Source organism: Myotis lucifugus, unplaced genomic scaffold, assembly GCF_000147115.1.
Source record: "Myotis lucifugus unplaced genomic scaffold, Myoluc2.0 scaffold_16, whole genome shotgun sequence".
NCBI lineage: Eukaryota > Metazoa > Chordata > Mammalia > Chiroptera > Vespertilionidae > Myotis > Myotis lucifugus.
The window spans coordinates 4780683-4795085 of NW_005871064.1; the positions used below are offsets into that span (position 1 = coordinate 4780683).

Here is a 14403-nt window from a genome sequence, read left to right on the forward strand (position 1 = left end):
AGTGCAGCCCTGAGATTCAGGGCAGGCCACTGTAAATAAGAACAAGTCCAGTCAACGAAAAAACTGCATGGCCTGTGAGTGGTGATAAGAAAAAATGAGCCAAAACTTAGAAACAAGGCAAACAGAAGGGTGTTTGTTCTTTTGGAGTCCTAGAGTATTCTATAATTTTATGGGCCTGCCCAGTGATTATTAACTATCTAGGCTAGGGGAATGTACCTTTTTTGGATTTGCTATCCACTACTGATAGCAAATGCCCAGACTGTGCCTTGTAATATGATAACTTGCAGGGTTTTGCCTGGATGCAAACGATTTCTGTGAAGTAGAAAAGATAACTTTAGAGGTTATGGTTTTATTCCCCATTAGAACATTAACTGAGCAATCTTGCTTGATGTTCTTTCTCTGATGGCCACATTCCCATAATGCCCTGTTCCTCTAATTCTTCCTTGGACCAGTCCGGTCACCATGTTGGTTTCCTCAACAAAGAGTTGCATGAATATTTGACATGAGTTTATAGTTTTTGAAAACTATAGAGAGAAGACTCCAGAAAAGTTTGGTGCTGATGGCATCTCCAAGGAGATTCAGGTTGGAGCAGAAGGCAGAAAGCCAGATCCTGGAGTTTTGGTGCCTCTCTGAATGCTTACAGCCTCAGGCACGGGATCAGCTAAACTGCTTTAAGATGTCCAGATTAAATCAGACAAGAACTTATTTCATCCTTTTTGGGCAAAATTAAAACAAGTTTTTGGAGTTTTTTTGTGTGATGGGGTCTTCAGGGAAGCACAGAGGCTTCCAATCCTTCAGGGCCCAGAGAAGGGGGGGCGGCTTTCCAGGAGCCACACATTCTGCAGAGCTCTAGGCAAAGAGTCATTCTGTGCTGCTTCAAAATGGGTTCATGAGAAGCACTTTACAGACAACTTGAATGATTGGTTTCTAAAATAAAGCTTTATTTTTCTCTAGATCTTTTTGTTTTTAGGGTTTTCTACTGTATATTTTAAATGATTAGTCTGGACTTGCAGGAATTTATTTCATAATTTGAAGACTTCTTCAATGTATGTAGTTATGGGCCTTGAATGTTCCAAAACCTGTTAACTCGAAGAATTATTTGCTCTATTTTGGTTCTTTTGAAAGACCAGACTTTTGGCTGCAGTGGCCTATTATTTTGGTTAGGAGTTCCAGATCATGATCCCACATAGGACAAAAAAAACAAGTAGTATAAATAATTTTCTAATTCTCAAATTCCTGGGCATTCCTTTATACACCTGGATATTATTTCATTATTCTGGGCCTCTCTCCATAAATGGCAATTGGTCAAGAGAAAAATTAGGTATCACAAATCTGGGAGTTAGAAGCAATTTTCATGATCATTTTGCTCCAGCTACTAGACCACTGGATTTCACTCTGATTCCTTAGGATGAAGAATCCATTCTTTTACTTGTAAAGGTAATTTTTCAAGCTTAAAGTTTGCATCTTGATTATAGGCATCAGTCAGTTCTGGTTGGACTGATAGTTTGGTTAACAACTAAATGGTTTATCTAATGTATATAGTCTCTCCCTTCAGAAGCAAAATGTCTAAAAATGTAATAGACTTTGAAATTTAAATAGTTTCACTTACTCATAGGCTCTGGTAGTTTTAAATAAGGCAGATCCTCTAGTTTGAGAGAATAATGGTTTAGCCTTGATGCAAAACAGACATGAACTAAGCACCATCTTCACTCTGCTCCCCTCTGGTATCTTGAGCTGGGCTACCCTTTGAACAGTTGAGATTTGATGAGAGCAACTCTGATGCATGTCTGGTTATCTCCTTGGATTTAATATGTGAGACCATCAGTGTGTGTGTGTGTGTGTGTGTGTGTGTGTGTGTGTGTGAGAGAGAGAGAGAGAGAGAATATGAGGAGGAGGAAGAGGAGGAGAAAGAGGGAAGAAGAAGGATATGTCTGCTTATTTTCCTATCATCCCTACACTAGACTTTCAGGCATAGAACCACAGAGATATGTTTCTTTGGCATTTTACTCAGTTCCTGCAGAATTTGTAATCTACTTAATAATAGTCTTATCTTAAATACAAAGGTGGGGCAAGTTTCAGTAAGAAGATAATGAACTTCTACTCATTGCATGACCTCCCTGAAAAGTTAGCTCAATATGTAGATCAGAAAAATTAGCCTGACCCATTCAGGTTTGTATTATCTGATATGGTTAGTAAATTATGATTGGGATTGTGCAATAGAAGTTATTTCAAATTATGCAGCCCTTTGAGCAAACTTTATTGAAGATTTTACTGCATTGGCCCTAATTACTCACAGTAATGATGCACTGCTCCCTGGAATGAGACCTTCCTTGTGCCAGGGGACTGTGGCTGATCAATGGCTATCGAGCAGTTTGATCAGGAAGGCTGAGCTGCCTGAGAGCAGTTTGATCATGAAGGCAGCCACCGCCATCCCTTCCTCCCAGTAGCTCACAAACTCACATCTTCTCAGTCTGGCCACCCACTCCTGGAACCCCTCTTCTACACCCCGCCTTCCAAATCAATAACTTCATAATCAGTATGCCTCCCAGACTCTGAGAAGTGGAAAAATTGCCTTAATGCATGAACGCACACACACATACACACACTTGAGCTAGAAGATATATTTAAACCTCTGAACTGCCTTCATTTCTCCTATATTATAATGTTTATAAAATAAAGTGGAAAATGTTCCTTTTTTTCTTTATAAAATAAAATGGGAAATGTTTCTTCTTTTTCTTTTTCCAAAGATCACCTGTTTGAAAAAGTCCTGGTGGAACCATAGACTAACTAATTACTTGGCAAGTATTTACCCAACAGACCCCCTCATGTCTGTCAAATGTTTTCCATTTGATTGTTTAGCAGTTCCAAGGCTGACCATCCTTTTCTCAGATGTCTCCCACGACACTGGGTGCTGGATCAGCACGCAGCTGCTGACTCGCAATCATTCATTTCAGTCAGTGGTGATTTACTGAGCAGCTACTATGTGTCAGGCACTGTACCAGAAATTTTAGCATCCATTAATTTCAAATGAAAGAAATTTCTAATTAATGCAATTATTTCGGTATTTTTTTATCTCAATAAACTCAAGTTAATTTTGCTGAATAAGCCCCTTATATTTTTACTGTTCTTTCTTTTTTTTATTTTTTTAAAATATATTAATATATTTTATTGATTTTTTTACAGAGAGGAAGGGAGAGGGATAGAGAGTTAGAAACATCGATCAGCTGCCTCCTGCACACTCCCTACTGGGGATGTGCCCGCAACCAAGGTACATGCCCTTGACCGGAATCGAACCTGGGACCCTTGAGTCTGCAGGCTGACGCTCTATCCACTGAGCCAAACTGGTTAGGGCTACTGTTCTTTCTTTTATTGCCCTTTGCACTTGTCTGGATCTTCAAAACCATTCTCTAGAAAGGAAGACTTAGTGGAAAATAAGTGGATTTCTCTATACATCCACAGGTAATTCTAGATGACCTTGCTTATAGTGAGAGATGAGTAAGGGGATTCTAAAGAAAACAAAAAAATAAGCGAGTTGTCTCATCAGAAATGTAGATGACCAATGCACAAACACCCAATCGAATGAAATCAAACCCAGAAAAGATTGATCTCCTGCTGTGTGCCTGACACTGTTGGGCTATCCACCCGATCAAATTATGAGTTTTGCTCACTGTTCTCTAAAAAAAGTAGGAGTCCACAGTTAGGGAGAAAGCAACCTGCCTTGGCTAATGTTGAGCCTATGACAGAAGTAGGATTCCATTGGAAACCAGGTGGTCAATCAAGAAGTTGGGTCCAGTCCCACTGCACGACCTCATGCAATTGCAAACTGCAGAGATTCTGAGGTTTCTCTGAATCACACTGGACACGAGCCCCGCCTGTGGGACCTAAGCTCTCTCCGGTTTGTAGGAAGCGGCAAATCTGTGGAGAGCAGAATCTCAGGAAGGTCTGGCCACCAGCACCGGGTTGGATCTCTGGCTTCTTTCCCCTCAGAAGTTCTGCTCAGCCACCTGAGACCCAGAAGTGGACCAGATCTGTGAAATTCTCATGAGGGTCTCAGTTTAGCACTGCCTACAAATAAACAACAGCACGTTCTTGCATCCTGAAACAGGAGAGCTGTGGCTCAGCTCTGATTACCAGACAGGCAGGTTGAAAAGTTCAAGACCCACCTGTTTCTATGCCCCTTTGGCATATTTGTAAACTACTGAATGCAAATAGAGTCCACAGGAGGCTGGGATCCCAAGAATGTGCTCTCGCACACTGATTGGAACAAGTTCAGGGGGAAGAAAATAGGGGACCACCTGTCTGTCTTTTGCCCCTGGGAAATATCTGTGCTTGGCAAGCAAAGGCGGAAACATGCAGGCTAATTTCTAAATCCATAAAGGGAGGTCTCTGGAGCTTAACCGACAAGGGCGAGGAAGCAATTTTCTGGGTAGGCAGTGCAGACTGCGGCCCCAATCTTTCGCTCCAGCTGAGTGATAGCTTCCCGGATTTCCAGGTAGGACATCAGCTCCCACTTCCGGGACTGTCACATTGCCCCCCCCTTGCCTGCACCCCCTGTCCCCGCTCCCCCGCCCAAGGAGCTGCTGATCCATCAAGACTCAGGATAGCTTCCTCCCATTCCTCCCTGTGTTCCCTCCTCTGACCTCTCCTGTACTCCTCACTGACATTGTTTACCTGACATTTCCACCAAAAACTTTTCATTTCACATCTAGCATGTGAAAGATGTGAAGATTCATGATCATATTTGAGAGATGATCCCATGCTTTCAGAGCAAGATTTCCCAAATGGCTGGTGAGAACACCATTTCCAAAGAGATGCTGAGAGCTATTTAAGAGCTATTTCATGAAAAATAGGATTTTAAGAGGTATTTCATGAAAAATAGGTTTTGTGGTCAGATGAGACTGTGAAATTCTGAAATTCTGTGTCTCTCCATCCAGGAGCCTCACAATGAACTGGTCAATTAAAGGCTCTGAACAGCTCTGCAGGAAGAAATCAGATGTAATAATACAGCATTCCCCACATTCATTTAACTATGGAAACATCTTTTATCACAAAACACCTACTAATATTTTGCTGAACTCACTTTAGGAAGTGACCTTCCAAATACCTTTTCCTATTATATCAATTAGACTCATTTTCTAATTACCAATAATTTCCATGAAGGAGGCAGGTATGTAGACAAGTTGAGTTCTCAGCTAAAAAGAAAAAAAAAGCAACCTGCTGACTTAGAATAAGTTTGGTGTGAATATGAATAACCAGTCTCGCCCAGCTGGTCATGACCAGGAAGTTATGGTTCATTTCCAGATCAGGGCACATGCCCGCATTGCGGGCTCGATTCCCAATGGAGGCAGCTGATCAATGATTCTCTATCATCATTGATGTTTCTATCTCTCTCTCCATTTCCCTCTCTGAAGTCAATAAAAATACATTTAAAAAATAATAATCAGTCTCTTCTTGGGTTTCTAATCATAATAGTCATTTCTAAATACTGCTATATGCTTAACATTGACCAATGCATTAATTCAACAAACATTTATGAAATGGGCCATCATTCCATGTGCTGTGAGATAGCAAGAACCTAAATCATGGATTCTACCTCAGAGTTATGTACAAGTCTTTTGAGGAAGAAGAGGTTAAATAGAGGACATTTTTCATGTGGAAGGTGAATGCATAGTACAGACACTGGATGCTGCAGTCATTTGAAAGCGGTGTGGCCTCAAAAGTCTGTGGGGTGCATGTAGGAATTGAGTAAACCTGTCCTCAAAGAAAGGAGTTAAGCCAAGTCCAAGGCCTACCTTCCTTTCAGTTGGAATGAGTGTGGCAAATTGGGGGCTGGTGCAGGGATTGGTGAGAGGGAGTAGAGGAAGGCAAAGCTTCACGGGTATTTGAATAAGGAATTTATATTTTATCACCTGCCTGTGAGGAGTCTGGTGACTATTGAGGGATCCATGACATCATGAGGGTAGAATGAATCAAGGCCTCAGGGAACTCTGATTACTGTCTCCTAACCCTGGAGAACAAGATTGGGAAATGCAGTGGTTGGGAGCATGGGACCAGGACCTGGGTTGGGATCCTGACTGTGCACAGGTTCTCGGGGCAAGTTCCTTTACTCTTAGCTTCCTCATCTGAAATGAAGACACAAGCATTTATTTTACAGAGTTTTTTATGAGTTACATGAGGTAGCATATATAAGGATGCTGAGATTTGTAATTACTAAAGCTTGACAAAGAGTAATTGCTATCATTATTTGCTGCTTACTAGATGGGCATGTGTTAGGATAAACTGGAAAGCTTCTTCAAGAGGACTTTGCCACTAGTTTCAAGGTGACCTCCATCCTTGTTAAACCTCCTCCCACTTGAAAAATCCGGGGCTGCAACAGCTCACCTGCTCAGTGGGGCAGGTTGGCTAAGCAGAGGACTCTTACCTGTACTCCACAGCACACTCCCAGGAGGTCTTCTCCACGCCCACCTTCTCTGGGGTGAACCCAAAGCATCTGAAAAGTGCTCACCTGCATCTGAGGTTGCTGCAGACGCAGCGAGGAGAGATAACACTGGGGTAGGTGGGATTGCAACACTGTCAACCGCAGCTGGCTTCTTCCTGGTCATCATGGTGGACACGGAGCCCTCGTTCTTACTATGCGTTGCCGTCTGGTCCACTTTTAAGTGGGGACTTGGCATCCCTGAAAAACAAGAACCCCAAAGCCTGCAGTTATTTTGAAGAAACAGGAAGACAGACAACATAAAAGCTGAAAGTGATCTGAGAACATTCTTAAATGATCTGACCTCCTTCTGGTATAAGAATAACATTTTAGAATGTTCAAAGAAAAAAAAATTAGCAGCATGACTGGTTTTGGTTTTGTGGCTAAAGTTAGTGGTGAGGACATTCCAGGTTGCTGCCTGGAAGTGGTGTCAGGGCACAGGCCTAAAGAAGCAGTATACTCCTCCACCAGGCATGCTGTTGCCTGCTGAGGATCACAAAGGCCATCTCTACGGAGGTTGTGCTGTGTGCAGCATGGCGAGGAGAAGTGGGACCCACCCTTGTGTGGCTGCTCCTCTCAGGCAGCAGGGGAGACAAGACTAAATGAGAAGAAGTTGTTGGGCAGCAAGTATGGGCAGGCTTGCATGTCCTTCATCCTAGGTGCTTGGGGAGTTCTACGCAGGTAGGGACTCATGTGAAAAAAAGTAAGAAAAGGCTTTCCAGAGGTCGCGCTAGAACAGCAAGAATGAGGGATAGTCATATGATGCCATAGATGGAGAAAGGAAGAGGATCTAGATGAGGACCAGCCTGCTGGAGGTGGAAGACGCACTGTGGGGACTGCTGTGTAGCAACAGTCACTGAGCTAAGCAAGAGCAGACATGGGACCTGGGAGTGTCTGGCCACGACAACCATCATAAGTCATGCCTTTATGGTGCCGAGAAGCCTGGGAAGGCTCTCGCGAGGTGCCTCTGGAAGGGCCTGGATATTCACTATATGACAAATCTTGGAGCTATTCTGGAACCACGTTTCCTGGGCTGGAATCCAGGCTCTTGTACTTTCCAGCTGTGTGATCACGAGCAAGTTACTTAACCTCTCCAAGCTCTGAGCTTCCTTAACTGTACAAATGAGATGGAATGCTCTCCTAGGGGTGGTTGGGAGCATCCAGCAGTCAGTCTCCATAAAGTGCTTAGACCAGTGTCTGGCACACAGTTGATGCTATGTAACTGTTTCCCATTATTATTATTCCTATTATTGCAACTATCACTAATATAACCCACTGCTTCCTCAGGCCCAGCTGAAACAAGGCAGCCAGGTGTCCTTTCTCTTCCCTGACAGGACCAAGGATCTCTGAGCACCTTCCACATCCCAGCTGCATAATAGTGACTCTCCGACTCACCCGAGCATAAGTGCAGAGGCATGGAAGTTCTGTATCCATGTCAAACAGTCTATAGCAGCGGTTCTCAACCTGTGGGTTTCGACCCCTTTGGCAGTCGAACGACCCTTTCACAGGGGTCGCCTAAGACCATCCTGCATATCAGATATTTACATTATGATTCACAACAGTAGCAACATTACAGTTATGAAGTAGCAACAAAAATAATTTTATGGTTGGGTCACAACATGAGGAACTGTATTTAAAGGGCCAGAAGGTTGAGAACTACTGGTCTATAGACTAGAAAATTGACTCAGAGTTTCTTCATATGCAGGCTCTATGCCACTGGCAGCAACAAACAACATGGGGGGCTTTATCATGTGATCCTTTTTGTCCCATCCCAAGTAACCCGAGTGATACAGTCCCCTCCCGGAGTAACATTATCTTCCACCACAGGGATCAGCTCCCTCGGGCCTAATGACAGTGGTGATCCATGTGGTGAGGAGGTTACTATTTTCTTCATTTTACAGATGAGAGCAACAGATTTCTGAGAGGTTAAGAGAGAACTGACCAAACTCAGACAGCTCCTAATGTCAGAGCTGGAAGTTTCCAAGTAGCCAGATCATCCTGCTCCACCTGCCCACGACCCCAATCTTCCAATGGCCTGTTTCTTGCCAGGATGCAGAGGTCCTTGTACTACACCTGGAAAAGGCACTCTTCCAGGAACCTAAGTTAGAACCATGTGTCCATGCTGACATTTTCATTTCCCTTCCACTCCCGTCCCCCAACTCTCCATCCCAGTCTCTGAACCTCCCGCATCAGATGCTGAGAATAATAGGTTCTTTTGGATTTTATATTTCACAGCATTTTGACAGTGAATGTGGACAAACATGAAATTCTATGATAGAAAGACTGCAAAGTGCAACCATCTCAGAGTCAAGAAATGTGTGTAGAGTGTCCATGTTTCACATATGCAGGTGTGCCAGGGACAGGTGAGTGCACATGTATAAACATGTAACATGACACAGAATCATCCACAAGGACATGCACCCAAACAGTTCACACACACAAAACTGTTTATTCTAAGGACAGAAAGCACAGGGAAGATTGGTGGGGAAGGGGGAGTTTTTATTTTTATTCCTTAGCCTGTGTTATTGTTAATATATTTAGAATCACAAACATGTATTAAACTCTTGTTCCAATGAGAAATAAACATACTTTGAGAAAAATCTACAAGTCTATACCAGAGCATGGGTATTGGGCAGATGGATGCATCTGAACAATTGGCTGCTAACAGATTTGAAGTGGAAACAACAGCCCTGGGTCTGATACAAATTCTCCACTTTGATACGGGGCAGGACCACGGCCGTGTGTGTTCCCATCAGATGGACGCAGGCGCACTGTCCACAGCTCACCTCTAAGCTCTCAGAGGGCTACTGGACAACAGCTCCTGTGGAAAACTCACTAATACGTCAACTTTGTACCTGTGGACCCAGGTTGGGCAAGTCATTCTTTGCTCGAATTATGACATGCTCAGAGAATGAGCCATAAACAGGATTAGCAGGTGGATATTTAACTCTCACGTGGGAACAAACTGATTTCAAGTCATTTTGGTTGTACCCATTTTCATGCAAATGTTCCCAATCCAAATTAGTCTCAGTCCACATCATTTCATTAAAGTTGATCTGATCATATCTCTATTGGGCATACTTTGCTACTCAAGTGTTTATGTTAGAGAATATGTTAGAAGTAATAAAATGACACTTAAAAACACTCTATAATTCAGATTGTCACTATTTAGCTGTCTTGAAAACTCTAGATAATTTAGGGTTTTCTATTATAGTACTGTTTGCTAGCTGCCATCCAATGAATTTGAAAACAAATTGGAAAAAAAAGGCGGGGGGCAGCAAAGCCCTGATGTTTTTTCAGACATTATTGGGTTTTGAAAGGATTATGGAAACATTCCAAGGAATACAGTAAGAATAAGGGGTAAGAATACTGGGTAAGTTTTAAACAAAGGCTAACCTAACAGCACTTGCAATCCACAAATTTTGCCTGAGAGTAGAGGTCTCAGGAGACCAGAATGAATGACTTCTTGGGAGAGAGCATGGGGCAGGCTGGCCCCTGCAAATCTTTGTTCCCCTTCATTCCAGGTGGCCACTGACGCTCCATGGAGACATCCCCAAATGGCCAGGTGAATGTGAAACAGTCCAGAACCAAGTTCTCAAGACGAAAAGGCTTTCATCTGGGAAGGGACCACTATGTCAAATTCAGACCCCGACTGCGTGGACAGCACACTCGGTAGATGTGTTCAGAGCATCCCCAAGCCCCAGTGCAGGACAAATTGTACTGCGGCTTTTGTTTGGAGGCCAGCGCGTTTGTAAAGGAGGAAATAACAATGCTAATAACTCTGTGGATCCAACATCTGTTCATAATTAAAGACAGAGCCAAGAGGAAATAAAAAAAGCTAAGCCTATATGAAAACATTCTGTTATGACCTGTTGACCTCTATTGATACATTTTGTTCAAAGTCTTTGAAACTGTGCCGCAGCCTGCCAAGGGACAGGCACTCATTTTCAAAGGTAATTTCTCATAGAGCACTTATCCCCTCAAACCTCTACCTGCACACCGTGTTTGCATTAGGGACTTGATTTATGGATTCCTACTCCTCCAACGCAGGAGCTGACTTCCTGTTGCCTTGGTTACCTGGAGCTCAGTTCAAGGTTAAAGTACTCCCAAATCAGAATCAGAGGCAGGCGCTGCATAGAGCGGCCAGGTTATTGACTGCCCCAGGATGCGAAAAGGTCAGAAACCAAAGCACTGCTTACTGCCTTCAGGGTGAGTCAATAGCTTCGATATTTTGATTCTGTTTCCTCCAAAGTAGCAGTTGCTGTTCAATTACCTCTTCCCCAGGTTGCTCAAGGTCACAGGGGTCACAGAGGAAAAGCAGGCTCTATGGGGGCTAGCTTTCCCAGGATCCCTTTAATAACCTCTGTGACCCTGGCTAATAAAAACCAGCCTCACCCTAGAGTAATTATAAAGCTAGTTATCTTCTTTATCTCATTTTCTTTATGGGAAAAACAAACAAACAGAAAACCTTTGTGGGATGGCTATTTACTCCACCTTTTCTAGATGGAAAAAAAAATGGAGGTTCAGAGAGGCTACTCAACTTATCTAAAATTACATAGCTCTTAAGAGGAGGTAAGAACTAGTTGGGTCCTCATCTCTTAAGTTTTTTTAAAATGAAGGGACTGATGGGACCATCACCCAGGGATCATCTGTAATTCATTTTGTAGCATCCACTGCAGATAGTGTATATCTGGAAAACAGCATGTGATTAATATAGGCTTGTTGAACACCTTAAGTTTTTTAATTGTAAGATATGCAAGTGCAGATGTTTCCTGGTGACAAAGGCCAGGCAGGCACAATGGGAGAGGCTGACACCTGCAGTTAACTCCCTGGCCACCTTTAGGTGGCAGAATGCAGGGCTGGGCATGGACTGGAAGGTATGCTATATTGAGCAGTCAGTGGCTTTTAATCTTTCAAAGAACTTGGGCATGCATTGTGCAATTTGCCCCTTGCAACATCCGTGTGGGTAACAAGAGGCAGATGGTGAAACTCCAAATTCACAAATAAGGAAACTGAGGCACAGAGGACTAGGTGGTTTGCCCAAGCTCACATGTCATGTGTGCGGAAGAAGTGTTAAAATCCATGCCTCTTGATTCAACGCAATGCTCTTTTCCTTTCCTAGAACACATTGACTTTTGGGTAAAGCAGTAAATAACCTTTTTCACAAGAGGAAACTGCTCCTAAAAACTTGATAATAATCCTCTTTCTCATATACTGGTTGTCTTTTCATATTTTTTACATTGCACTTTTTTCTTTTGCAAATGAGTATCACTATGGCAATAAGAGGGATATATGTTACAGAAGAAAGTGAATCAAGCCAATAGATACCCTTAGGATTTGGGAAATAATATTTTTCTGTGTCAAGGTCAATAAAAGTGTTATTTTTGTTGCATCGTCTTATTCCTTAATTCAACAAATACCATCCCAGGGACATGGCACCAGTTAAAACAGTTGAAGTCCCTGTTTTATAAGAATTACATTCTAATAATTTCTGTGTAGCATAAAGTGGCTATACCAGAAAGATCATAAAGTGCTTTTCTAATCATCAAAAGGCAGAGCCTCTGCTATTCATATAGTATCTGTGGGTGAATTAGAAAATGGCCTGTAGGTGGATAGAAACTAAGGACACAGATAGAAACCAAGGCAAAGAGAGGGCTCCTATGTGACAATAGACTTGGCTTCCCATGTGCAAATGCATCCCCATTGCTCATGGTTTGGAGCGAGGAGAGACTGAATTTCAGCTCCACCATCCCCTTGAGCCAGGTACCTGTGGACAGTGAACAACCTGCTGGATCATAGGTAGTGGCCCTATCAACATGTATTTTGTGGCCAATGACTTTTACTGCATTCTAGGACCTTGAAAGATGAAATTCAGGCAGGGTCACTCTTAAGTAAAATACTATTCAGTGAACTTAGAATCAATCACTTAAAAATCAACCATTATTGCCCTAACCGGTTTGGCTTAGTGGATAGAGCGTCGGCCTGCGGACTGAAGAGTCCCAGGTTCGATTCCGGTCGAGGACATGTGCCTCGGTTGCGGGCACATCCCCAGTTGGGGGCGTGCGGGAGGCAGCTGATCGATGTTTCTCTCTCATCATCGATGTTTCTGACTCTCTATCCCTCTCCCTTCCTATCTGTAAAAAATCAACAAAATATTAAAAAAAATCAACCATTATTTGAGTGCTGACTAGCAAAATTTGGAAGATGTTGATCTCTGTCTTTCCAGAGGAGGTATAGCAGTGGAAAGTGGGATAGGATAAATACGTACAAAGCTGTTAAACTAAATGAGACAGGAAGCCAAATGAGTCCTCCACGAATTTGGAGGAGAATGAGATCTCAGTGGGATCTGAGGTGGCCTTGTGGTCTTCCATTTATTAACTCAACATTCATTAAGAGCCTGTAAGTGCCAGGCACCATTTGTCATGGGAAGGAAATATGAATGGGACCAACCAGACACTCAGAAAGACAGAGAGAGGTACAAAAATCCCAGTCTTGAACAATGGGTAGAATTCAATGGCTAGAAGTGGAGGGGACGACCTGCTAGGGCGGTGGTCTTCATTGTGTAAATGAGACAACAGTGCTTGGGATGGGTCCTACAAACCAAATACTGGGGGATCCGCTTGAAAAGACAGTTGGGAAAAATAAAAGCATATCTATTTGTTAAGTAGAGTTGACACGTGTCAACTCCCTCCCAGATGTCTTATCACCTTGAACAGACTACAGCAATATGAGTTAATGTTGTGTAATTATCTGTGCACTTCCCTGCCAGTTTCTGTAGGCAACTGCAAGATTCTAGAGGTTATGAACCATGTCTTGATTTCCCAATACTTAACTTGATAGATACCAGATTTTCTAAAGAGGATGGATGAATGGATAAATGGAACACACCTATTGTTCTAGGCCCAAAACCTCTGGGGAAGATGCCCTAACTACTTCAGTCCACACATGGTCTTCTATTCTAAAACTCCTTTTCAGCATCGTATAAAGTAGAAGTGAAGAATATATTCTCTGGAGTAAGACTACCTGCTTTACTAGCTTTGTGACTGGGCCAAGCTATGTCAATTTTCCATGCCTCAGTTTACTTATCTGTTAAATGAGGTTTTTGTGAGGATTAGAATAATTTATATATTATGGTAGACAGAAAATAATGCCCCCTGACCTCCACACCCCCTTTCCCACCAAAGATGTCTACATTCTAATGCCTACAACCTGTGAATATATTATGTGACATGTTAAGGGAGAATTAAGGTTGAAAATAGAATGAATGTTGCCAATAAACTGAGCTAAACATAAGGAGAGTATCCATGATTCAATGTAATCAAAAGGGTCTGTTCAAGTGAAAGGAGGCAGAGTGAAGAATCAGAGAGATGTGGTGATGGAGTGGGGTCAGAAAGATGCTTTGCTGCTGGCTTTGAAGATGAAGCAGGGGCGGGAGTTAGGGAATGCAGATGACTTCTAGAAGATGGAAAAGGCTGGACATGAATTCTTTCCTGTAGTTCCCAGGAAGGAATGCAGCCCTGCTGATACTCTAATTTCAGCTCCCTGAGAGCCATTCTGAACTTCTGACCTCTAATACTGTAAAGTAATACATCTGTGTTGTTTAGGCCACCACGATTGTGGCAATTTGTTACAGCAGCAATACACAACTAGTATGAAAGCACTAATCATGGTGCCTAGATATAGTCAGAACTCAATTGTGTTAACTATTACTAGTTCTTCGCACTATATGGTCTTAGTACTAATTGTCTGTAAGACTGAAATTCCTCAGGAAGCAGAGACTTTATATTCTCTTCTTGCATCTTCCTAGCATAAAGCTGACACCAACTATTCAGTGAGTACTAATAGTTTATAAATTGTATCAAAGACATATAATATGTTAATATGAAAGTGAAAAGACTGGAGTCCTGAGACATTAAGTTACTGCAGGT

The 14403-nt window shown here is 42.6% G+C and overlaps 1 protein-coding gene across 1 annotated transcript in view; it reads right to left on the reverse strand.

Moving 5' to 3' along the window:
• SETBP1 (SET binding protein 1) overlaps positions 1 to 14403 on the reverse strand; it is a 95754-nt gene that overhangs the window by 16990 nt on the left and 64361 nt on the right. The window contains exon 2 of the mRNA XM_023750799.1: positions 6506 to 6676. Coding sequence (XP_023606567.1) covers positions 6506 to 6676 — 171 coding nt within the window. The remainder of the gene's footprint in view (positions 1 to 6505; positions 6677 to 14403) is intronic.